The sequence below is a fragment of the Poecilia mexicana genome, unplaced genomic scaffold, assembly GCF_051168715.1.
Source record: "Poecilia mexicana isolate PSO_F unplaced genomic scaffold, ASM5116871v1 scaffold_2, whole genome shotgun sequence".
Lineage (NCBI taxonomy): Eukaryota > Metazoa > Chordata > Actinopteri > Cyprinodontiformes > Poeciliidae > Poecilia > Poecilia mexicana.
In genome coordinates this window covers 28,201,074-28,226,399 of record NW_028263371.1, presented here as the reverse complement: position 1 = coordinate 28,226,399, position 25,326 = coordinate 28,201,074, and the positions used below count along the sequence as shown (strand labels likewise).

Sequence of the window (25,326 nt, the reverse complement as noted above, 5' to 3'; positions counted from 1 at the left end):
GCACACGCCCTTCTCGCCAGACTTACATCAGCTTGAGGTCGTTTCCCTGCTCATTAAAATCTCCCCCGCCTGGACCGAGGCGCCCAATCAGAGCAGCGGAGGAGCCAGCGGGTGCCCAGCGTTTGCTCAGTAGTCAGTGTAGATCCTGTGGGGCTGGCAGCAGCTACATCTGGCTACTGGGTCTCTGCTGACGACCAATCCGGTCCCAGAATTCAGGACTGTCGCAGACGCTTGGTTACTCCTCACTTGGGACTAGTTCTGGACCTGGCATACAGTGTAGGATCCTGTGTGTGTCCGTCTACAGCTACATTGTCTGCTGGGTTTCAGGCCTGTCTACTTTAAAGTCACCTTTCAGATGAATACATAAAAAAAAAAAAAAGCATGAATAAATTGACAACTTTGTGTTTATTGACTCATAAAACATTCTTCAAACAATAAAACAATTTTAAATGTCTGTTTCTGTACAATACTTGCTAAGCAACTTTATTTATATATATATATATATATATATATTTATTTATATTTATATATAGAAAATGTAAGAGGAGTTGTGTTAAAATGACAAAACTCCTTCAAATGTAATGGCAGGTATTCTGGAAAAAAAAAAATAACAGCATTCCATCGACAAATATTTTCAAGCAATAAATATGTATTTATAAATAGTGTAAATTTACATCAAGATTAGAAACAAAAAACAAAATAAAACAAAAAAAAATCACAAATTAAACTTCCATAAGTCTAAGTGCAACCCATTTTCTTTGTGACTTGGCTAGTACAGTATTTTTTTTAATTATTTTTGTTAATTTTTTACCTAAGAAAAAAAAAGTTTTGAAAATAAGACAAACGTAAAAAGCTGCAAAACAGAAGAAAAAGAGAGAGAAAGAAATTACCTCAACTCTTCACATTACAAATTTTTTTTTGGGAGATTTTGCTGTCCAAAGAGTCTTAAAACGACTATCTACCGTAACAAAACAAAAAAAAATAAAAATAAAAACATGAAAAAAAAAAAGATAACAGACCAGTTAGGCTAGTGCTCCTTAGAAAGAAGGGAGGGAGAAGAGTTCCACAAATCAAACCAAACATTTCATCCTGTTACCAGAAGAAAAACAAGGAAATAAAGACGGAGAGAGACAGCGGGAAAAAGGTTGTCAAGTCAGTAGTCTTTACGGTGGGTGTTGCCAGTTGTGACAGTTAACAAGTATCTACAAAAACATTTTTACCACGCTTTAAAAAAAAAAAAAGAAAAGAAAGAAAAAAGAAAAAAATCCCTCGCCTCCACGTTCCCAACCGTATTTGATTAAATCCTCCAGTAAAACATGAAACCATTGTCTTTAGAAAGAGAGAGGAGAAGAGAGAGGAAAAGAAAAGTTGTTTAAAGTCCTGTTATCAGGCCAGGTGGCGCCCCCTTCTGGCTTCAAACAGGTTGCATAGACAGACACTCAGCCGCCTCAGCCTCAAGCGACAGTGATGGAGGGGGTGGGGGTTGGGTGGGGATGGGGATGGGGTGGGCGGGGAGACGGCCTTAGCTTTTCCTGAATATCAGAAATGGGTCCGTATGTGGAGGCGTTGTTTCCGATCTGAGAACAAGGGGTCCTGCAGGTGGGCTTCATGGCTCCAGAGCAGAAGAAGAAGACGAAGACAGGAAGAGCCTAATGTCAAGATGAAGAAGAATGAAGAGGAGGGGCCTGGAAGAAGAGCAGAAACAATCACACTTTAGCATCTAATGATAAAGATTTTTTTTTATGAATTAATGTCTTCAAAATGGGAAAAAGATGGTTTAAAATATTAGGTCATTTCATGTTAAAATTAAATCAAACCTTCAATTTCGAGTACATTTATTATGTTGAGTGGGGAAATAAACAAGAAGAAATAATAATGACAATATTTGTAGCAATGAATGTGAATATTTTCTGAAATGCAGAAGCAGAATCCAGCTTCTATGTGCCACAAATCTGGAACTTCCACAAAACTCCAAAACAGCCGAAACGCCGAGTTCCTTTAAATCAAGACCAAAAACCCACCTGCCTTTCGTTAGTAGGAGGTGAAACACTGATCAACATGCTTGATGCGTTTTTGCTCAGTGACTAAATGTAGCGCTTGTTGCTGGTGTAATTTTCAGGCTTCCTCCACTTACTAATGTGAACTGGTCGTAGACCTGCATCAGGTCCTCCATCCTGTACTGCTCCAGCACCATGAAGTCGTCGAGCGCCGCGCTGCCCTTCCTGGCGCAGTCCTGGCAGTGGACCAGGCACTGCTTCTTGGACAGGTGCTCACGGCGCACGAACAGCAGGTTGAACACCTCCACCTGCAACGTCACATTTCCGAGTTCAACCGTTAAACGGAGGAGAGCGAGGTGAAGTTGTTTCTTTCTAGACGGACGGATGGACAGACGGCGCGGGGAGAGAATAACAACAAACACTTAGAGCGAGAATTTAATAGCGTTTGTCTGGGAAAAACTGCTGAAAGCATTTCGCTCTAATTAAATCCATTAGCCGAGATGCTAATTGGTGTAAACAAACAGACAAACAAAAAAGGGTTTTTTAATTCAGTTGAACCAAATTAGTCAATGTGATAATTAAGTGCGGAATGATTTATACCGAAATGCTTTTTTTTTTTTTATAAATAGTAATGCAACATTTTAAAGCTGAATCTAAGCTTTATACTCGCCTCGCAGATGATGCAGTAGTGCGCCGGCTCGTCCCTCGTCCTCGGCTTCAGCACCGTCTCCTTCCCGGCCGACGTCAACGCCTCCTTCACCCACTGGCACTGCTTCAACGTCCGCAGCAAGCAGTACCTGCGACCGGAACGCGCCGCGTTAGCGCCACAGCGCAGAAAACCAAACAAAAAAAACAAAACAAAACAAGTAGGGGTGGGGGACTCTAAAAGGGGCTCTGAGGCTCACTTGATCATCTCAAACAGCTTGTGGTCGGACACTTTGATGTTCCGCGCCATGTTCCAGGAGAGGTGCACCATGGGAACCATAGACTTGACGCTCTGCAGCTTGTTCCACTCGTAACGCTCCACAGCCAGCTTGTATTGGTGGGCTGAAAGGAGGAGCGTAAATTGGGGGTTAAAAGAGGGCACATTCACGGGTCTTCCTGAACAAAAATTATTCAATTCCTTTTTGAATAAGGAAATAATCATTTTATTGCCTAAAATGCAGTACCATAGCATCGCCTGGTTAGTAAATCTGAACCGTGGGAAGGTAAATATAACTACTTAAGGAGTTTTGGCTAAAACACATTTACAAACAACAGAATTTTTATTTTAAATGCAAAACATATATATTTTCGTATTTACTGCTTTGAGTATGTCGAGCATTTTTGGGAGTCTGTACACTCCGGATAATGATTAATCGGTTACTAAATTAGTTGACGATTATTTCAGTAGCTGATAAATCACAATTAATTGTTTCAGCTCTACTTAGAAGAAACATTTAATTTTCTTTTGGGATAGAAAGCAAAACAGCATTTTTAAACTTAAGCGAATTCTGTGCAAACACTCAAAGTGAGAGACAAAACAGAAACTAAATTAAACAAAAAAAAACAAAAACAAATGTGTTCTTTGACAAATATGGGCAAGACGTACCGGTGAGAGGTCCGACGTTCCAGCCGATGTTGTTGCACCAGCCGATGGCCTGCACCCAGTGGATGGTCCCCGTGTTGAGCCACACCAAGTCGCCCGGACGCTGGATGAAGCGGTAAACCGGCACGTCCGACTCGTACAGGTCCTCCAGGTTGGGCCACCACGATCCCATCAGGAAGTTGATGTTGTTCCTGCAGGGAAGCGAAGAAGCTTTGACTATACGTACTCGTGAAACACGCGAAAGCAAAGCGCAAAGACGACGAGTTCGTCTCACTTCTCGCAGAAGTTGCTCATCACGCCCCAGTAGGCCTCCGGCACGGCGAACCACTCGCAGTCGCCAGGCCCGATGTTGATGTTGACGGCGCAGAAGTCGTTGTGCTCTTGGTGGCCCGGGATCCTGCTGCCGGGAACCTTCATGTACAGCTGCACCGTGTTCATGCCCAGGATGGTGTGGCCAACGTGGCTCAGCAGGTTGCCGGCGGACACCACCCGCGCGAAGGCCGGCAGCTTGCTGAGCTCCTGCAGCTGCTGTTTCCACCTGACAGGGGGCGCAGCGGAGCAGAGTTTAGAGCTCGTTTGTTTTCAGTATCGGAGCAGAAAGTAGTACAGCGCGTTAGGGATATTGTAGACAGAAGAAAAGTACATTTCTCTCAAAAAATTGTGACATTTTGAGATTGATCTGTTAAAACCTGTTTCAAATTCAAAAATTTTGTCTAGGAAATTTTTCCTTTTCCTGTCTACAATGGTCCTAATACTCCATCGTAGAATAGAAATAAACTCCAAACTCACTTCCTTTCGTCAGAGACGTCAATGTTGGTTCCGAACTTGATGTGTTTTAAGGGCCCTCTTCGTTTTCGTGTCGCACTTAAAAACAAAAACACACACTTAGCATTTTATTGCGCTAAACATTTCTTTCTTGATGCAGTTTTTCTTGAATACCTCTCTGCAGATGATGGCTCAGTGTCCAAAGGTTCCTTTAGTGCCTTCTTTTCATTCTCCTCCTGAAATCAACCCGTTAGAACACAATCTTACAAACCTCAAAGCTGAACTCTTTGACTTAGAAGTTTGATTTCAAAGCAGGACCAACCCTGAGGGACTCCTGGAAGGAGGCGGCCTGATACTGCGCGTATTTGGCGATGGTGGTGTGAGCGCGGGTGCTTTCGCAGCGCCACATCTTCTTGGTGCCGCTCGGGTCCCAGTTCTCGTCGGCGGGCTGCAGCAGCTGAGTCCAGACCTCCACCGGGTGCTCCGGGTTGGCTTCCACCAGCGTTTTGGTGGAGAACAAGCCGAGATCTGGACGCAAACAGAACGGAAGTGAGCAAAAATGTGAAAAAATATAAAGGGAGCGGGAAGGCGGTGCTCACCCAGTTTGAGCGCTCCAGCCAGGCCTCTGATGACGGTGACCGGGTTGGAGGGGTTTGTGCAGAACTGGTGCAGCGGCGGGAAAAAAGCATCCCTTTTGTTCTCCAGCTGGATTTTTTAAAAAAAATTAAAGAATTTCACACAATGAAAATACAAAAAAAAAAAAAAAAAAATCTACTTTTTGATCCAGAAGAAGCTGCTTACGTAGATGCTGGGAGTGGGAGGGTTGAGCTTGTCTTTGGGCAGGGCCGGCGACGGTGGGGGCGGCAGCCGGGGTGGGGGGCACTTATCGAGGAGGATGCTGCTGTTGGAAAGGCCGTTCTTCCCCAGGTTTCTGAAAACGCACAGAAAAAAAAAAAAAAACTCCAGGATGAATCACTCTTTAAAAATCTAATTATTCTTACTCAGAAGAAAGTTTTAACTTTCTTTTTGTCTTCCAAGGATCCAGTTAGAGGGAATCTATTGAACTGAGCAATGTTTGCATGGCAACAAGACAACCCAGTGGCCTTCAGCTGTGAGCCCGTTACATAACCGATTCCCTGTGGAGATTGTACTTCCACCGAGAGTCCACCAGGGGGAGACATGCTCAAAACAAACCAGTTGCTCCACTATGGGTTTCATCCAATCAGAGCCGCTTTCTACTCTGGCAACTTTCGGTTTTTAAAACCAAAGACGAACAGATTTTTTTTAATGAGGCGACAGTTTCATAACTTGTCATGTTGTGATGAGGTCTCTAGCTTGTTTTTAGTGACAATATCAAGCGCCTTGTACTGATGGAGCAAAGATATAGAGCTCATGAAGACGTGATGAATGTTTAGTCACTTTTAGAAAGGAGTTAGCATCTATTTCAAGCTGCTGCAGATAATCAGTAAGAATCCCATATTGGTAATTCATTCAAGTAAGCATAATATGCAGAACATCTCAAAATGCTTTTGAAAAAACAAAAAAAATTGAACATGTTTCATCTGTGCTTTATTGCAAACGATAAGCAAGTTTACACCAATAGTTGAGTTCTCACCTGCAGGCCTTCAGCACGTCTGTGGAGCTGGGATAGATGGAAATAGAAGACGAAGACGAGGATGAGGACGAGTTGTGTCCGTGCGGCGGCGTTGCTATGAGACCTGTGATGGCGGGAGGCTCGGCCTTAAGCGGGCTTTGCGAGTCCTCGGAGATGCCTCCTTTGCTGTTGCCGTTGATGGCAGGCGTGGTGGTGGCGGTGGTGGACGTGGCGGTGGCGGCGGTGGTGGTTGTGGGGGGGCTCTGGCCCCCCGTTTGGGTGTGTTCAGAGGATTTGGGTGAGGGCGTGGCGGTAGACATGGCGGAGATGGGGGAGGAGGCGGCCGAGCTGCCCTGCGGCTGGGAGGCGGACGGCAGAGTGGCCGGGTGGATGTTGTTCACCTTCTTCTGGGGCTCCAGCCCCGTCGCCGCAGATGTTGTGCCCTTTGACGGCGCCTCGCTCTCCTCGGCACCCTTTTCCACCGCCAGGAGGGCGGACAGCCTGGGATTGTCTGCGCTAAGGCTTTGCTTCTCGCCACCGTCCGCCACCTTGTCTCCCTCTTCGGAGCGAACGTGATTGGCCAGTCCGTCCGCCTGCGCCTTCTCGCTCCCGGCAGGCGGGAGCGACGTTTGCGCCGCGCCGTCTGAGCCCCCGTTGCCATGGGACGTGGCGCCAGCGGCGTCGCCGTCTTTGGTAACGGATGCGGCACCGCCTGAGGTAGAGGAGTGAGGGAGCGACGGCGGGGAGGGGAGGTGGTTGTGAGTCGGCTGCCGTGGCGACGGGGCGTTACTGGAATGTCCAACCTGATTGTTGGGGTGACTAGTGGAGTTGGGGGTCTGGGGGTGAGAGGGGTTCCCCTCGCTGCTTGAGCCTGTCGCATGTTTAACACACTCCTTCTGAAGCCCCTGAAAGAGAAACAAAAAGCGTTACATTTTCACGTCAAGCGGTTCATTTTGTTTTTAAAGAGCTTTCATGGGACAGGAAGTCCAACCTGAGAGGAGTTTAGGTGCGGCGCCGCGTCCTGTGGCGTCGTGCTTGTGCAGGTGTGAGGTAGCGGTGCTGCGGCGGCTGGCGGGTAAGGCACATCTCCGTTGGGTCCCGGCTGATTATTAGCGCTGCCGTTGCGACCGTCGCCCGTGGCGTCCAAGCGCCCGACTGGCCCGTTGGCCATCGGCTGTGGCGGGCAGAGGTGGCGGGGTGGGCCCAGGTGGGGCCGCGTGGGGTGGAGGCCGGGGTTAGGAGAAGGGAGGGAGTTAGCGGAGGGGCCGTTAGGGAGGGAGGGACGAATCGGAGCTCCCGATGCGTTCTGCCTCATCTGTGAGAAGAAAAACTTTAGGTATTGAGTGAAACTGGAAACAGAGATTCGGGGATGACTTTACCCCCCACCCCCAAATATGTGGTTTGACCGTTTACCTGGTGCTGCTGCATTACTGCGAGCTGAGCCTCCAGCTGCTCCAACGCCTGTAGCTCATGGGGCTTCAGGTTGCCCCGGTTACCGCGCAGCTGTTCCAGCATCTACAAAACAGGCAGCGGAAAGCCTGAGCTTAAACGATCCGTTCCTCAGAAGATCCATCAGATTTTGCACCAACTTTACATCAGAACAAAAGTGGAAATGGTCTTCCCCACATCCACTGAATGCATCAAAACTAGAAACTTCAGTCAAAATCAGAATCCCCCAAAAAATCAGACATTTTCTATTTCAGTTTTGAAAACATTCTAGATATCTGAACACAAAACATTTACTTTAGAAGTACTTATAATATCTGTACATTCTCCACATCAGAAAATTTTGACTTCTGGTTCAGCAGTTTGCAATATATTTTTGTCAATTTCATTCTAAACAAATACTAAATATTTTGGGTTCATGCAGTCATGCAACTCCAAGAAAATCTCAGAATTTTTTCCTAATTATATACAAGTTTTTTTTTTTTCCTTCGTATGGTTTGAGAATCTGAGTCATTCATGGTCGTAGAAAATGCTCACTAACCTGTAATTTCTGTGGGGAGAGGTACCAGCTCGGTGATGGCTGTTGTGGTGGATTACTGGGCCATGAGTCATTCTGAGGCAGGAAAAAAAATTACAATGAGTCCAACCAAACAAATGCTTCCAGTGGATGGAGAACACAAAGCTGTCGTATGTTTACCTTGGCAGGACTGCCGGCTCTTCTCCTCTTGGCCGGGCACGACTGGTCCTCCGCTTGGCCCAGTGCGCCTGCATGAGGGGGTAGAGACTGACCCGAGCCCCCTCCCTCTGCGCTGTGATTGGGCTTACAGGCCTGGAGAGAAGGGGATGGAAGGGGGCACAGGCAAAAGTGAAGCAAAACAAATGTGAGGAGGCAAAGGAGGGAGACGAAGAAAGAAAAAAAACAAAAGTCGAAGCAAAGTAGAAAAATAAGATGGAGGGAGAGTGGAAACCCAATTATGGGTGGTTGTTATCGAGACGCAAAGCGGCAATAAGAGGGTTTGGGGGGGAAACAAGGAAAAGAAGAGAGAAGGGAGAAACAATGCCGTGATTTTGAGTTTGAGCTTAAAGCAAAAAAAAGAAAAAAAAAAAAGAATAAATAAATAAATCCTGGCTGGAAATTCAGCACTACTGCTTTTTTCCACACCATTAGGTCACTGGAGCTAAAGTTTCAATTACAGCAAGGAACAAGCTGCTGTGACTGAGCAGAATGATGCATCTCATAAATTAGACAGTTAATTAAGAGAGTCAAATGTGGCTGCTGACAGGTCATCGTTTGTATTTTTTCTACAAATATCTGCAATTTTTTTTTATCCTCATTCTTTTTAAAAATTCGGGTCCAAATAAATTACAGTAAGAATCAGGCTTAAGCCACATCAGATCCACTGAAATCTCAGTTAAATAAATAAATAAATATTTTAAGGTCATTCCCACAGTCACAGCTACTGAAAAAGCAGAGCTACAGTGCCTTGCAAAAGTATCCACCCCCATTGAACTTTTTTCACCTTCTGACCACATTACAACCACAATGTGTTTCACTGGTACCGTCATGCAAGACAAACGCAAAGTAGCAGATCAATATAAAGTAGAAGGAAAATACTTTTTATTTTTTAAACTTCTCGGTACTATTTCTGTTCTTGAAAAGACAGCTTCAAGGCCTTGTGGGAACAGTAAATAACATCCCATAAGAAAAACAAAATAACCGTTGTTTTGTAAAAACGTTTTCTAGCCACAAGCTAACTAGCAAACCAAGTTCTTTGTTGTTGCCATTTACTGAAAAACGGTTAGCCACTTGGAAATTTATAGCCCAGAAGCTAAAAGACAACATCCATATCCTTTTCATTAAGGTCACATTTAAAAAAAAGAAAGAGCAAAGTTGGCATTTTAGCAGCTAACAGTTGGTAGTACTAGGCTTGCCTGCTAGCTAAGATGGACTAGCTAGCTAGCTAGCTAACTTTAGCTTTCAGTGTCCCTCTATGAGGAGCAGCACTGATAGCAGCAATAAAATTCTCAATAACCACTTTTTATAACAATTGCTATAAAAAATTCAGCAGGTTCTCATATCTACATAATTATACATATACACATTAATATAAAAAAGTTATGACTAAATGCTCAGTTGTATTCTCCAGAAATACATTTCACAAACATTATTTTAGCAGCAGCAGCAGCAGCAGCAGCAATGTAATAATTTTTTCCTTTTTTTTTTGAGCATTTCAATCATTTTCAATTAAAATATTTCTGGTAATAGCTAAAGCATATTTTTACTCTAAGTGATTAAACCATGCCTACTTCGAACTCATAAATAATGTTCTCCTTGCCCATCTTGACAGTTTTTTTTTTTTTTTTTGGGGGGGGGTTTCCTGTAGCATTTTCCTTCCACTTTGTAACTCTGCACCACGTTGTTTGATTCTATCTCTAAATAAGTGGCTCTAATGGGACAATTATGAAAAAGCTCAAAGAGTGGAACAACTTCATTCGGGCCTCATACAACCTAAAGAAAACAACAATGGTCACGCACAAACAGAACTACTGATATCTACTGATTGTGTACCGAACACTGAAGTGACAATGAAACGGTAAGGGGGAGTTGCTAGAACTCTACGAGCGGCTGCAGTTGCTTCTAAGGTCAGCTACTTGAAAGAGGAAGAGGAGGATGACGGACAGAGTCAACGGGAAGGCCTCCACAGCAGCACGGCCTCACCAATCACGTCAGAGCATGCTCAAAAGCCAAAGATTTTAAATAATTTTTAAAAAAGGAGGAGAAAGCAAAAAGGAAAGAATTAAAAGGCTTTTGTTAGGTTTTCATTCTGCTGGAATGGAGCGTGATGGGTGAAGGCGAGTGACTGCTGCAGAAAAGAGATGGAGGAGAGGGAGGAGGAGGGGATGCAGGGTTGGGTAACACTTGGCTGGAAACCTCGTCGTTCCAAACTGAAATCATTGTGCTGAATGTTTCGCTTCTGTTGACGTGTGCGCTCTAATGAGAAATTTAGTGACGTAGGCATCGTTGAGCTCAAGCGTTACCCATCCAAATGCACGGCGACGCCTGTGCTGACCTGCTTGGTGTGTTCTGTGTCTGGGCAGATGGAGGAAGGGTGGGTGGGAGGCAGAGGGGAGGGCAAAGGAGGGTTGGGTGGGGGGAGGTGCGAGTTGCTCTATCTGGTCTCTCACCTGCTGCGGTGCACTGCTCAGGCCTCCCTGCCTGGAGGTTAGCTCAGCTGGGATTGGTAGGCTCCATGCCTCCTCAATAAGAGGGAGCATTTTACTTTTACCCTGTAGGCTACTGAGCTGGGGGTTACTCAACTGAGCCTAGGGGAATGGAAAACGACGTGAAAAACAAAAAATAAAATAAAAAAAATAAATAAATGAATTTAAAAAAAAAAAAATTAAAAAAAAAAAAAAAAAAAAAGGACAAAGTTGTGATGACCTCAAAAAACAAGGAATGATCAGAGCAATGGCAATTATAGGTAGAGGTCTTTTTAACGATTTCTGGCTGCATGGATCATCATCATGAATTAACCACACAAGAAAGTGCTTATATGACACAGAGCAACAGTCACAGATCAATTAAAACAAGCCGAGCCGCTTGTCTTAATGCGACATGATATTACGCTGGCAAACGTGGTGGAAATGTGACGTTCCTTCATGCACATTCAAAGGAAAATGACACTCTTTGGACAAAAATAAGGATGAATATATGGGATATAGGGACTGTCAAAACCCCCCCGACTGATTGTAAATGAGGGAAACTTTCTGTCTGCTACCCCAGCTGTCAGGGTCTTTATCAGAGCTGTGCTAGAATCGGGCCTTTTTCTTTTGAATCTGCCTTCAAATCCAAAATGAAACCCATGTAAATGCATCTCTGCCCATTTGTTTCAATAAATTAAACATAAAAGACAATCTGCGTTTCCATTGGGTTAATTGGTCAATAAATGAGGAAAAAAAAACATTGTTTGCAGGAAACATGGGAACCTTTGGAGGAAAAATGATGATCGTTTTTAATAGGTCAGAATAAATCAGTCCGTTATAAAACAGTACTTCCCCCAGATTTCTACAACAATTTGAATTTAAGAAGAGAAAACATCTGAGTAAATGCCATAGCTAGGACTACAACTGTTTGTGAGCAGGGAACTTTTAAATCCCACTATACGGTGCTGGTTTGTTAGATCTCCACACCGCTCCTCTTTGTTTTACACAATTATGGAAATCATCACATAATTCGTCACCTCAGGTTTTGATTAAAATGTATTAAATGCTTTCCTTTTGTTCTGTCAAAAAAATCCATTGCCTAACTTTTAAAAAATTAACAAAGGTGTCAATTTTATGGTTTTATTGGGAATAGAAATGTGTTTTTAAACATCGTCCAACCCTAGAACAACTATTTCAGAGTTTTGAAATAAAATCGGTAGGTAGGAACAATTTACAGTGGGTTTTTTTTGGGGAAGCATTTGAAGGCAGCAAAGGACAGAAGGGTTCTTACTTGAATTTAGTTTGTAGGAATGTCATGCACAAAGAGAATCTCTGAATCCCACAGTATCTTAAACCCAATTCCCTGAGAATATTATATAGAATACTTAAGTTTGTTCCCCTACAAGGAAATTTTTAAAAAAGGAGAAGAAATGGTAGTACAGAAGACACTGAAAGATCCCAAAGCTTTCACTCCCGGGCAAAATGAGGTTTGTTTCTTTCAGTAGCATGCATTGGCCTGAATCCTACTGCACTCAGAGCATCTCAGAGAAGTAATCAGCAGCCGGCGGATCGCATTGTTCCACAAAAATCCAGATTAAGCCGTCTTCCAAAGATATTGGGGGGGAGGGAAGGATCTCCCTGCCTTTTATTGCTCTTTTCACCCACCTGGAGACATTTGATACGGTGGGTTAGCGCGGCGGTGTTGGTGCAGCCTTTGCTGCGCGTGGCGTTGATGTAGCACTTGATGGCGTCGTGCGGCTGGTTGCAGGACTCGTACAGAGTCCCCAGGTCCATCCAGGCGGCAGCGTGGCTGTGGTCCAGTTGCACGGCGCAAATGTAGGCCTGCAGAGCGTCCATTGGCTGGTTCTGCTGCTGGTACAACACCCTGAGAGCGTCGCAAAGAGAGGAGAAGAAAAAGTTTACATTTAAGAATAAAAACAGAAAAACTACCCTGATACACAGAAACAGACATTTACCCTATAGAGCACCAAGTATCTGCGCTGGCCTCCGATTTATCTATGGATTGCCGATAAGAGACGAAGGCATCCTGGACTTTGCCAATGCTAGCGTAGCACCTGCAGGTGCAAGAGAACAAAGAGTCATTAGGGAGCTCGACAGCAGCTGAAATATAATTTAAGAAACATCGCTACGATTTCATCAAACGGTAAAAATCCCATTTGACGTGGCGTACCTGCCAAGGAAGTACCAAGACTGTCCGGAGTTGGGGTCAGCTTCCACCGATTTCTGCAGACACTGGATGGCATAGCTGTCCCTGCTGGCTTTGTCCCCCAGCTGTTCCACTGTGTGATGCATCCAGCCTGAGAAGAAGCCAAAAAAAAAAAAAAAAAAAGAAAAAGAAAAGAGAAAAATAGACTCCGTCAGAGATGTGTTCAATTGAAAACAATTTGTTCCACAACTAAATGGCAAAGAAACTTACCCAACTGCTGCAGGGTGGTGGCCTTCACCTGAGCAGGGAGGTCCTCCGTCTGCAGGAGGGTCTCGTACGCCTCCTTGGAAGCCCCAAATCTCTTCTGCAATAGTCAGTTAAGAATAAGCAGATTAGAAACTTTTCATTTGTCTTATTCGACCTTTTAGGAGTAAGAACATATTAGAAAAATGTGTAAAATGTGGTTAAAGAACCATTCTTCATGTATAAATGTATATAATGGTCATATTAGACCATGACTGAATACATAGAGGGAAGCTACAAAGCTTATTGCAAAAAAAGTTGAGTGGAAGGAAAAAGTACACCAGCAACAGGGATAAGTGCATTCGTCAGAAGAAGCATTTTTAATGCATTTGTAAAGGTCGTAAATATTCTGGTTGGACAAAAGAAGAGTTAAAAAAAAAAGGTTGTCCAAAGAGAAAGTTGAGAGGGAGAAAAAAAGTGCACCAGCAACATCAGAGAGGACTGTCAAGTCAAATCCATTCATAAGGATTGAACTCAGACTAGAGGCAGCCACTGATGGGCCACGAATGTCCCAAAATGCCCCGTTCTTGAAGCGACAGCCTGTGGCGCTTTGTTCATATTTAGTCACATTTGCAGGTAAACATTCATGAAGCGGGGCAGAAACCCGAGGTGTGTGTTACGCTCACACATGCGGCTGAATCTGACCACATTAGCTGCAGCGTGCTGCTGCTCCCGGCTCAGTGCTACTGTACCTCTCCGCTGCAACCCACATAAAGAGACAGAGACGCCACCAGCATACCGAAGAAGGCAAGACAGACTTTGCTGTTTCCGTGGCAACCCTCGATGATCAGCTAATCTTGTACTCCCCTCCCGCGCGCGAAAACCCTCCTGCCCACCCAATCTCCCCATCCATCAGCGCCTGGTTTATGATGCAAGAAAAACAGGGCTTTCCCTGACATTGAGATGCTCACATATACATTTCTATCACTAATAGAAAGGATGCTTTTCACACAAATCAAAAAAGTAATTAAAAAAAAAAAAAACACACACACACACACACACACATTCCTGTACCCTTGAGAGCAAGGACAACGGATGCACAAGTTCAGCAAACTGACAAAAATAAAACCAAAAACTTACCTGGATCTCATACAGATGAGCAATGTGGAACTGGACTGTAAAAGGACAGAAGAAGAAGAGGAAAGGGGTTAGGCAGAAGTTAATTGAACATTTTTCCCCCTATCAGCTAGCGATCCTTGTTTATCTTCTAAAGTCTTTGGAAAGTAGTGCAGCGACGTTGGGAGAACCTGCGATGGGAGCGGATAGGTAGCCGTGATCCTGGCGGCACCTCTCTTTGTCTGGAGCGCTGCAGTGTCTGATCTAAGCTGCCTGAGTGACTCTCAGCAGATGGAGGGGAGAGAGGGAGTTGTGGAGAGAAAGTGGGGGAAGGTGGAGGGGGGATGCGGGGGAGAGATCGGGGCTGCCCTTGATATTTTCTGTCTGCGTGTGAATGTGTGTGTGAGAGAGAAGTGGATGAGGAGGGGAGGACACACCGAGGCAAACGGCAACGGGGGTAAAGAAAAAAAAAATCTAGGAGAAAAGGGATGCTGCCGTCGTCAAGGTAACAGGTGCTGAGCTTGAGCTGCATTTTAAGTCATGGTTTGACTTAAATATGACAACACTTTATAGAGAATATATGTAAATAAAAATCTTGGTGGCTTACTTTCAGCTTTGGACAAAGTGCAGGGGTTGGAGTCAATCAAAGCCAGCTGAAAATGCTGAAAACAACAACAATGAGAAATGAGTCAAATTTTAATTAAACACACGCAGACCGTTTGGGTTTTCTGCGTACCTTTAGGCTCGACTCATAGTCTGTGTTGACTTTGAACATGAGGCCCAGGCGGAGGTGGATCTCCTTGGCCCGGGAGAATCCCGGATCAATGTACAGCACCTCCTGGAATGCTTTGATCGCCCTGCGGGAGGAACCAAGACGACATGAGGAGGGAGAGAGAGCGATGGAGCTGGGAGCAAAACGCTGCAGCGGAACCCGAAGGAGCACCGTCTAGACCTGAATGCTAAGCGCGTTTCCTCGACGACGGCCTCTGATGCGGGCGTAAATTCTGACCGGGCTAATTCAGCTTTCTCCCAAAAACATTTAGTAATTTAAACTATTCCCAGTCAAGTTTCTTGAAGTGTTCAGTTTGAATTATTGTGGCGCTAAAGTGTTTACGAGAGAAAAAAAAAAAAAAAAAAAACAGCATTCCTCTACGCATCGCCTGCGTATGCAAGACACATGAGAAATTTTTGTATTTGTTTAAAGAGGAATTTAATGCCAAATACTATATTTATTAATAGTAAATTTTGCTGCATTTATCAGACCAGTAAGGCTGCTGAATTTGCAGAAATGCGACAAACAGATGGGACTCACCACTGAAAGGCGTTATAGTGGAAGTAGACCATTCCCAGGCCATACAGAAACGCAGCATTCTGGGTAAGAGGGAGAGATGATTTGAAATTAAAAACACAAAACTTTACCTCTTCATTTCTACTCAAACCAAAAAATTTAAAGAAAAAGAAAAAGTTAAAAATGGTGTGCAGATGACAAACTGTTCGACTTTGAGGTTACCTGCTAACATTTATTACTTATAGCAAACAAAAACAAAAAAAAAGAGGTTAATTCATTACTAGCATTTAGCCAAACCGCAGAAGTTCACAGCCAGGTGCTCAGAATGACTGACATGAAACCTGAAACCGCATCTCAGGCTGACATCTAACCTAAATGAGACCAGAAAGGCTTCCTGTGAAGGAGCGAGCGCAAGCGTGGGCGGTGAGGCGGCGTGGATGCGTGTGTGTGAAAATAAGTGTTTAAAAAAACAACAACAAAAAAAAAAAACAATAAAGCCTTACCTTCCAGTAGTCTGATTGTAAACTGTAGTACCTCTGGTATGCTGATAATGCTGGAACGAACACAGAAATGTATGAGAAATTTGAAAAAAATAAAAATATTAATGAAAAAAAAAATATCTATTGCTAGGCCCTGCATTGTTTCCTTCCACTCAACTTTCAATTAAAATGCTTATAAAGACTCAAAAATTGCTAGATTCTTCCCCAATGACTTTTTGTGGCCAACTGATATAGCAAAACATTTAGGTTAAAACCCCATTTTTGTTTGCTTTTTGTGCATTTGTTATTAGCAGAAAGTCATAATCATCAAATTTTCTCAAAATAGAAGTTTAAGATGTATGTAATCCATTCATACAACACAAAAGTTTCACTATTTGATCTGAATTGGTGAGAATAAAGGGATATTTCTATTCTAGGCACTGGAAGGAAGGCTCACCTTTTGGATAATCCTCCAAGAGGAGGTTGAAGTGGCCGAGCTGGCAGAAGACCTCAGGCTCCACTTTCCCCTCGGCTTTCAGGATGAGCGAATCGTAGCAGCGGACAGCCTGGGAGCAGCAGGAAAAATCTCACGTTAAACCTTCCTGTTGTAGTTTTAGCTATTAGCTGTTTTCCCAATGGCATAATGCTTATAAAACACATACTTTTCAGTAAAAAAAACAATGAGTTATCAGTGTTTTCTGATTACATAAAAAGTCAGCAACTCCATTAGCAACAGAATTAGCTGATGCACAGTGGTGAAAATGTCAAAAAGTTAAAACTAACATTTGAATTTAAAATTAACAGGTTGAAATTAGGAGTGAAGTTGATGTTTGGTTTATATGTGGGAGTAGAAAACGTTGCTAACATTAGGGAAGTTGTGTAACAGAGAGGAAGTAAACGGAATTACACTTGATAAATAAAACAGACTAAAAACTCTGTTCTGTTGCAAATTTTTTTTAAACTGAAAGATTTTGTTGTCGTTTGGTTTAATGTAGAATACATTTATATTTTTCAGGACTGACCATTTCAGAAACTCTATTTTCTTGCTTTTATTTAATAAATTCTGTAGAGTTCTTTTAACAGTGGAGCACAATATGGAAGCTGCTCAACATACTTGATCCAAAACTCATTATTGGAACATCCACAATAATGTTGTGCCTCTCTAAAATTAGCCTACCCCCTGAAAACAGAATTGTTGTTTATACCTGCGACTTTCAGACTTAACTGGTAAAATCTCCTCATGTTAGGGTACATAAAAATCTGTTTGTTGTTGGAAAAAAAAACAAACTCATAATTATAGCTAAATCTGCGTTACAAAGGAAATCACGTGAAATTGACTTCCAGCTGGGATTATATCTGAAGAACATTAAATAAGCTGGTTTACTCAAATAAACCACATAAAAGCATCGTTTTTAAAACCCAGACAATTTCTCTGTGATTCACATCGAAGCCTGATGTCTTATTTTCAATAAAATCTGAAGAAAAATAAAGTAAAGGAGAGAGAAGGTCAAACTTAAAAAAAAAAAAAAAAAAACTAGTTTCTAAGGAAGGTGATAATATGTGATGCTTTGCAGGGAGAGTCGAGGTAAGCCTGAATGGAAACAACCTTGGGACGACTCACACAGATGGATGATTGCTTGACTTTGCAAAATAAAAAAGCTGCGACTTCTGACAGAAGCTTATGTAACCAAACACATTCAGTTTGAATGGAGGCATCAGACGTGGAAAGAACATAAAGGAAATAATAATAAAATAAAGGTATGTGGTATAAAAGGAGCGTGAATCTGAAATATGATTATTGCCGGCAGTAGACATAAACCGGTCTGACTTTTCACATCTGATACCGAGTCCTGGTTTCATCTGGATTCCAGAAATAAGTTTTCAACTATTGTTATGAATATTACGCGAGAATAAATACAAGACGGACATTATTTTATAAGTTTATGTTTCCTCCCACTTTGACTTGGAGATTAGAGCTGCAAAATATTAGTTAACAATGCAACAGTCTTGTGGAATATCACAAAGACAATATTGATTAAGCAACATTTCCTTGACTTTATCACAGATTTTCCTTCCACCCAACATTCCACTGATATCCAGCACTCTGAATGGCCAACTTTGTTCATAGGAATTATGAAGATGGGAAATTGTAACATATGAAAACCCAGACATTTTCCTCCAAAAAACAAAACTCAGAAACAAAAACAAATTGTCTCACAAATTACAGTTTAGCTATTAGTTGCTGTGAGTTAGCGTCAGTGCCAGCTCGTCAGTAGTAATAGTGACCTAGTTCTGTCTGCAGCATTGAAGCCAGTCTTATCTGCACACAGTGCAGAGGCCCCACCACTGCAAAGTGCCAGACAGGGCTGTCAAAAACTGAAACGGAGTGGGAGTGGAGCCATAAAAAAAAGAAAAAAAATAGTATAACAATAAGGTCAAGTGGTGAGTGTTTATGTCTACAGACTGGGTTTGGTTTAACACAAATGGACAACATGGTTTAATTGATTTAATAAAAAATGAAATAAAATAAAATAAAATAAAAAACAGAAATTTGACAACTGTTCCCACAACCCATTAGAAACGTTTACAAGAAATAAGTTCTTTTACATTTTTTCCTCAATGGAATTTGAAAGAAAAAAAAAGTGCAGTTTTTTTTTTTTTGACAGCATTTTTTAATCTAACAATCTAATCTTTCTAGCAGTGAAAACTGATCCTACAGTAACGAAAATGACATCAAACGAGAAATGGGGACGTATCCGTACGTTCATTTAACAATTTTAAACCTAAAATTTTCTGTAAAGCCCTTTCGATTCAGCATCCAAATGAATACAGCGTTGTTTTAAAAGCGCACACCCCTTACTGAGGCGCTGAAATCAACGTCCGCCGTGCAACTTTAAAAAGCAAACAACAACATACGCAAACAAAAGAGCTTTCAGGACCGTTTCTCGGTTAGCTGCTGTGACAATGGGGCATTAAAGACGGACTGAACCAAAGCTGTACATCAGTGTTTTTAAACAGAAAAATGGTTTAAAAATCACTCTGTATGAAACGTAATTACTTATCTGAAATGGAGGCAAGCTGAATGTAAACATCATATGGAGAAAAGTAGGCTAAAGTGCAAACCAAACTTCCTGTAGTATTCAAACAGCCCCAAAAACCATCGCAGTGATTATAGTAGCAGATGTGTGACCACACTGGTACTATGTAGACGCAGGTGTGCTACAATGGTGCATTGAAGTTCAACTTGCGTTCAAAAATGACACCGACTACTTAGGCAGTTTAAATTTTGTACAACGGTTTTAATAAGCGATAAGAAAAAAATCTAACTAAATCTCTAATCAAATCTATATGGCTCACTTTCTGGAATGCTCCAAAATGTAAATAAAAACCACATGCCTGTCAGAAAATATTAACATTCACTGTTTGCGGTCGAGTAGAGTAAATACATACTTGAAAATGTGTCCAAGATGCACCAAAACGTGATTTTTAAAACTGGTTTTTGAACATTGTTACGTTCAAAGAAAGAAAGAAACACAAGGAATGAGATGGGAAAGGAAAGACACAAAGAGAGATGGGAAGACAAGGAAAGACATAAAAAAGAAGAACAGAATCAAAGAGGAAAGAGCAATATTTAGACAGTGAGGTAGGTCAAGTCTGGGAATACAAATACTTCACCAGAACCAGAAAATACTCAAATTCTCTCCGCATTTCAACCATACTCTGAATTTTGGTATTATGTTATTTTAATGCGTTTTTCAATCAAATTGGAGTAATTATAACAAAAAGCATTGTTATAATTACTCCCAAAGATCCATTTTGGTTGTTGTGGGCTTACTCCACATTAGCTGCCTCTTTTCTCTCGCGAGACTTGCCACAGTGGTACGGCACACTTGTCCCTTTTGCTGCTTCTGTGCAGATAGAGGTAAAGGAGCGGTTCCACTTCCTAGTAGGGATCCCACACCACCTAGCGAGCGGATTCATTGAAGGCCTCCCAAAATTATCACTTGTCAACATCTCCACCTTTTTTGGACAAACTTATCATACAGTCACAAAGACTGAGGAGTACGTAATCGTCAGTGCGTTGTTGTATTGTGTTACGTACAGGTAGACTGGTGAAAGCACATGCATAAACTGTAAACAAAGGACCCTGACACCATCTTGGTCGACGAGTGGGACACGCATTCACAGTGCGCCAAGACCGGGGAGGAAACCCAACATACCGCTAGGCAGCACGTATACGGTTCGGAGTGAAGCGTTTTGAAATTTGTTGTAAAGCTATCGGTGTCGTTCCGCCATCTTGGACAGGCAACCAGCCATTAACGTCACTTGAAACGGTCGTCAGATGGTTCCTACTTATTTCACGCAAGCAGTCATCCAAACTCAGTTTATAAAAAAAATAAATAAAAATAATGTATTCATCCCATCAACTGCAAGCTAAACAAAAATCCCGAAGGAAGTGCTCCGATACGAGCTAACCACAACTAAGCAACGTCAATTGCTGTGGTTATATTATTCCCATCATAGTTTATTTGGGTACTGTTAGAGAGGGGCATCTACGGCATGCAGCTAAAAAAAACTGACATTTACTTCTCATTCAAGTTAAAGGCTTGCAGGACTGAAAACCATAACTACGCTGTGCACAAGTGCACACAGATAAGCTGCTTGGAAGGGCGGTTACCTCAAACTAACATATGCTAACGCTAACTAGCAGGGTAAATCGGAAGAACGAATGCTCTTGCTGGTAACACAAGCCAGCCAGTAATTACAACATGTATCCGCAGGTGCAGGGCTGCTCATCGGATGAGAGTAGCTGAGCTAACTGGCTAAAAGAGGGGCTGCGGCTAACTGGCCTTGGTTTCTCTACAGAGTGGGCCACTTGTATTCGGCCTAGCCCGCTAGATTAGGAGTGAATTTTAAAGCCCTGCACTGTGGTTTGTATTCTTAAACAAGTTCTGTGAATATGAACGCAGCTTGGTAATGCAATGCATCCAGTTAGACGAGCTACCTTCATCAACAGGGCCTTCGTTCTGGCGCCATCTTCATGAAGCTTCTGAAATCCAAACAGTGAGCTGCAAAGCAAGAAGACAACATAGGCGGCTCAGTATCACTTGCAGGGCGGTTCAGGGACATTTAAAACACGCAATGGCGAAAAGCGATTAATTTTGCGTGTCTGAGCATTAATGCGAGTGCGCGGAGTTGATATTCCCGACCTGTCGATCCCGGCCAGAGTCTCCCTCTCCTGGGCTGTCAGTGTCGGAAAGTCCTCCTCTGTTTCACTCGCTTTTCCCGCCGCCATTTTCTTTCCCTCATCACCAGCAGAAGAAGCCGAGCCGAGACTCCGAGCAGCAGCGCAGGCGGCGGCGGCGACGGAGACGCCGCACGACTGCATGGGACGAACGCAGTGCTCCGCCGAGTCAAAGGAAGGAAGCCGAAGACAACAAAATGATCAAAAACTTTTCCCCAGGATGATAAGATGCTGTTCGGTGTAGTAAATCCTGTCGGGGGGGCACAAAAGCGCTCTCCGGGTATCTCCTCACATTTTTCATCACAAAGTAATATTATCCCGTTGTTGCGATGCACGTAACTGAGTGCAGTATCCAAGATGTGGGTATTTCACGATAAAATGCGTTTCGGCCGCGAAGATAAAGTTGTTATAATTGTGAAACCCAAGCGAACCCACGCGCCGTTCTAGCCACGCCCTCTCTTCCCATTTCATCCAATAGTAGCGCCCATTTTCTACCATATGACTTCTCTGCTATACCATTCTTTTATAGTTAATGTAAATTTGTCCCTGAAAATCGCTAATTATTAATACCACTACGATAGATAGATAGATAGATAGATAGATAGATAGATAGATAGATAGATAGATAGATAGATACTAACCCTCACAATTTGTCCCTTAAGTTTTAGCATCATCTCAACAAATAAACTACTTTATTATCACTATTATATATATATATATATATATATATATATATAAAATAGTGATAATAAAGTAGTGATAAAGTAGTTTATTTATATATATATATATATATATATATATATATATATATATATATATACACACATACATATTATATTACACATTATTATTACTATGACGTTAATGATACATTTCTTCAGTCATTGGTTTTCATCAGTTTGAAAATGTGATTCTGCATTTTCATCTGATAGAATCATATTTTTAATGGATATAGAGACAATTACTTAATTTTTTTTTGTCCTTTGCAGATATCTGGGTTGTGTGTTATGTAATTCATACCTTCATTGGTTGCAGTTCCCGATTACTTTATTTAAAAGGAAAAGCTCAAATAAATTTTGCCCTTTAATATGGTGTCAAACTCCAGTCCTCAAAGGCTGCTGTCCTGCAGTTTTTAGATGTGCCACAGGTACAAAACACAGGAATGAAATTGCTTAATTACCTCCTTCTTGTGCAGATAAGTTCTCCAGAGCCTTGCTAATGACCTAATTATTCTATTCAGGTATGGTGTAGCAGAGGCACATCTAAAAGTTGCAGGGCAGTGGCCCTCCAGGACTGGAGTTTGACACCTGTGCTTCAATATGTATTTTCATTCATGCCGTTTATTTATTTGCTAGTGACTTCTTTTTATTAGCAGGCACGGGTTAATGCTCTTTAAACCAACCACTACAGAAGGGTTATAGTCTTTTTCTCTTGAGTTTATGTCTTCTTGTGTTTAAAAAATAATAATAATAATAATAACTATTTATTTATTATTATCATTTAGTTCATAAAGTTCAGTATAGTCAAAGAAGGAATGCAATTTGCAAATAATTTCCTAAACCACTGAACGTAAATAAATGACAGCTTTTTTTTTTTTTACCGCGTGACGTAGGAAGTCGTCATGATATGGGCGTGGCTTAGAATTGTCAACATCCCGGTGACATAACTAGTATCTCCAAAATGGCGACGGGGGACCACAGAGAAGGTTAGCAACTGTTCTAGTTGGGATTACTGTTAGTTCTAAATGATTTTTTCATTCTTTTTCTGTAAAAACCTAGTGTTGGAAATGGAATATATCTTTCAAACACAGTAAAAACAAACCCGTATCACACCGGGAGCTATTCGCTATATACCTAGCTAATATTAGCTTTGTAGCTCCTAATAATAATAATAATTAAAAAAAAAAAAAAAAAAACGAATGAACCGAGCACTTGAGTTTAGGGTCAGTAACAGCCTAAAATATACATTTCATGTGGTTAACAACACAGCAGGACAGGACGACCCGGAGAGCGAAGATGAGGTCTATGAGGTGGTGGACCTCACAGAATACGCCCGGAGGCACCAGTGGTGGAGCCGGGTGTTTGGGAACAACTCCGGGCCGATTGCTGAAAAATATTCCGTGGCCACCCAGATCATGATGGGAGGGGTGACTGGCTGGTAAGAACACTGTGGATTGACTAAAACAGAATCTCTATGCAGTTATTTCACATCAATTAAATGATTAAGTCTACTTTAATATCAGTTTAAATGTTCTGGATTACATACAATGCCTTGCAAAAGTTCTTCTAACTATTGAAAATGTTAATATTTATCCAGATACATAACAACAAAATCTAAGTATATGTATATATATCAATTTCATGTGACAGACAAACATAAAGTAGGATGCAATCTTAAATTTGAAGAAAAAAATAACGTAGTTTTTCTGTATTTAAAACCTGCTCCTGTTATTCTGTTACATGTCAATAAAATACAGTTTGTACTGAACACTTGGTCTATTACATCAAATCCTAATAAAATCTAGTCAAACTTAATGTCATATGACAAAATATTGAGACTTTCAAAGAAAATGACTGCTTCTGCAACCTGTCCAGGTGTGCTGGCTATGTTTTCCAAAGAGTCGGGAAGATAGCGGCAACTGCCATTGGTGGAGGATTCCTTCTTTTACAGGTAAAGGCATGGAAGCAGTTTATGCTGCCCTTCGCTTAAAATAAAAAATGAAAAGCGTTGCGGCATCCTTTGGAATACTTCATTGAAAAGTGAAGAGGCCAGCTGCACAGCATGCTGCTTGACTGCTTAACAGCAGAAAGAGGAGTTTTGTATGTGCTGGCTCTGGGTGGACATGAGCCATCTGGATACATACACAGCATTGCATTCATATCGGTTCTTTTTTTTTTCCGTTTGTTGAAGCAATCTTTGTTATATTTCACATTGAGATAAACATCTGGTTATGATTTATTCCTCCTGCAGATTGCAAACCACAGTGGTTACGTGCAGGTGGACTGGAAAAAGGTGGAGAAGGACGTAAACAAAGCAAAAAAGCACCTGAAGAAGAAGGCAAACAAAGCAGCCCCTGAAATAAACACATTCATTGAGGAGGTAAAGGTACCTGGAACAAAGCTTGCTCTTTTTCAACCCCCTCCCCTTTTTTTTAAATTCAATCTTGCTGATGTTATTTATCCTTTTCGAAGTTTATTAAAATAAGAGTTAAATGTGGTGATCTGAAACAAAGCAGTGCCCTCTAGTGTTAGGTTAGAACAGCTACATCAAAATGTTTCCTGATTGAGGAAGTTTTCTTTTTTTTGCCTCATTCTCCTACAGGCCACAGATTTTATAAAGAGGAACATCGTCCTGTCCAGCGGGTTTGTTGGTGGCTTCTTTTTGGGACTGGCATCCTAAAGCTGCAGCTCACATATTACCCTGCCACCTACTGTGAATCTCATCACTACATTTCCCTCCATAGTTTACCTCTTTGCCCCATGCGTCTCCTGATTTATCACATACTGAAGTGAGAGTAGGGGCTCTGTTAAATATGTAAGCACGATCTGTTGTGTCAGTGGCATTCCTGCTTTATCCAAGTGTTTTCTTTTCTTTTTAGATACTGAAACGGACCGCTGCGAGTGTCATTGTAAATATTTCAATTCTCATCAGAACTGTACATATTTCATACACTAGGAGTGGCCAAACTCTCAACTAATCCCAAGAATTACCTTTTTTATGTTGCTGGAATATTAGAAAAGTTAGTTTTCTCAAAGAATTGTGCATTTTCGCACCAAACGGCATGATCAAAATGCTTTTTAAAATGACTGGATGGTCATCGGAACTGTAATTATGACCAGACTGTAGATCAAAAACAAAACGAAAGTGTCTGGTTACTCAAAAGCAGCAACTTTGAGTCGTGAGCCTCTTGTTGTAGTGGTTGTGAGTCCCTTAGCGTCTGTGTAGGAATAACAGCGTTGTTACATTTACAGCAGTCAAACTCTACTCTTAAGTTGCTTGAATTTTATTTTTGCCTTTTTCGTATAAGTGCAATAAGCTATATCATTATTTGTTCTTGAAGATGTTGCTAAATCTTCAACAGGTGTTTTTTGCTGTTTTTATTTGACATGATTTTGATAACCCTGTTTGCATTTCATTTGTCTTTTTGGAATAAATATGCTTGAATTTGTTGAAATTCAGTTTTCTTAAAGTTTA

At 41.9% G+C, this 25,326-nt stretch overlaps 2 protein-coding genes across 7 annotated transcripts; one reads left to right on the top strand and one right to left on the bottom strand.

Annotated features, from left to right (window-relative positions):
* Positions 1 to 386: 386 nt before the first annotated feature.
* LOC106926456 (lysine-specific demethylase 6A-like) lies at positions 387 to 21,276 on the bottom strand. 2 transcript variants are annotated; one of them, XM_015001410.2, is made up of 29 exons: positions 21,098 to 21,276; positions 20,893 to 20,956; positions 16,345 to 16,453; positions 15,912 to 15,961; positions 15,433 to 15,491; positions 14,857 to 14,977; positions 14,728 to 14,782; positions 14,145 to 14,179; positions 13,032 to 13,125; positions 12,786 to 12,912; positions 12,571 to 12,669; positions 12,260 to 12,479; positions 10,577 to 10,714; positions 8,088 to 8,219; positions 7,932 to 8,003; positions 7,358 to 7,459; positions 6,936 to 7,259; positions 5,966 to 6,849; positions 5,152 to 5,281; positions 4,950 to 5,055; positions 4,673 to 4,878; positions 4,525 to 4,586; positions 4,375 to 4,449; positions 3,860 to 4,123; positions 3,589 to 3,776; positions 2,903 to 3,044; positions 2,668 to 2,794; positions 2,135 to 2,305; positions 387 to 1,685 (listed from the first exon to the last, which is right to left on the bottom strand). In XM_015001410.2, exons 1-29 carry the CDS (start codon positions 21,274 to 21,276, stop codon positions 1,656 to 1,658), a joined length of 4,365 nt encoding a protein of 1,454 aa, XP_014856896.2. In that variant the 3' UTR covers positions 387 to 1,655. The 2 variants fall into 2 exon arrangements, with proteins under 2 accessions (XP_014856896.2, XP_014856897.2); XM_015001411.2 differs by lacking the exon at positions 10,577 to 10,714.
* Positions 21,277 to 21,280: 4 nt separating this feature from the next.
* LOC106926458 (FUN14 domain-containing protein 1) lies at positions 21,281 to 25,306 on the top strand. Of its 5 annotated transcripts, none has more exons than XM_015001416.2 (5): positions 21,281 to 21,412; positions 23,121 to 23,289; positions 23,727 to 23,802; positions 24,103 to 24,237; positions 24,454 to 25,306. In XM_015001416.2, the coding sequence occupies exons 1-5, from the start codon at positions 21,361 to 21,363 to the stop codon at positions 24,529 to 24,531; spliced, it is 510 nt and encodes a 169-aa protein (XP_014856902.1). In that variant the 5' UTR covers positions 21,281 to 21,360; the 3' UTR covers positions 24,532 to 25,306. The 5 variants fall into 5 exon arrangements, with proteins under 5 accessions (XP_014856902.1, XP_014856901.1, XP_014856905.1 ...); XM_015001419.2 differs by lacking the exon at positions 21,281 to 21,412 and adding an exon at positions 22,120 to 22,837; XM_015001421.2 differs by lacking the exon at positions 21,281 to 21,412 and adding an exon at positions 22,366 to 22,837 and having other exon boundaries at positions 24,103 to 24,231.
* Positions 25,307 to 25,326: the final 20 nt, after the last annotated feature.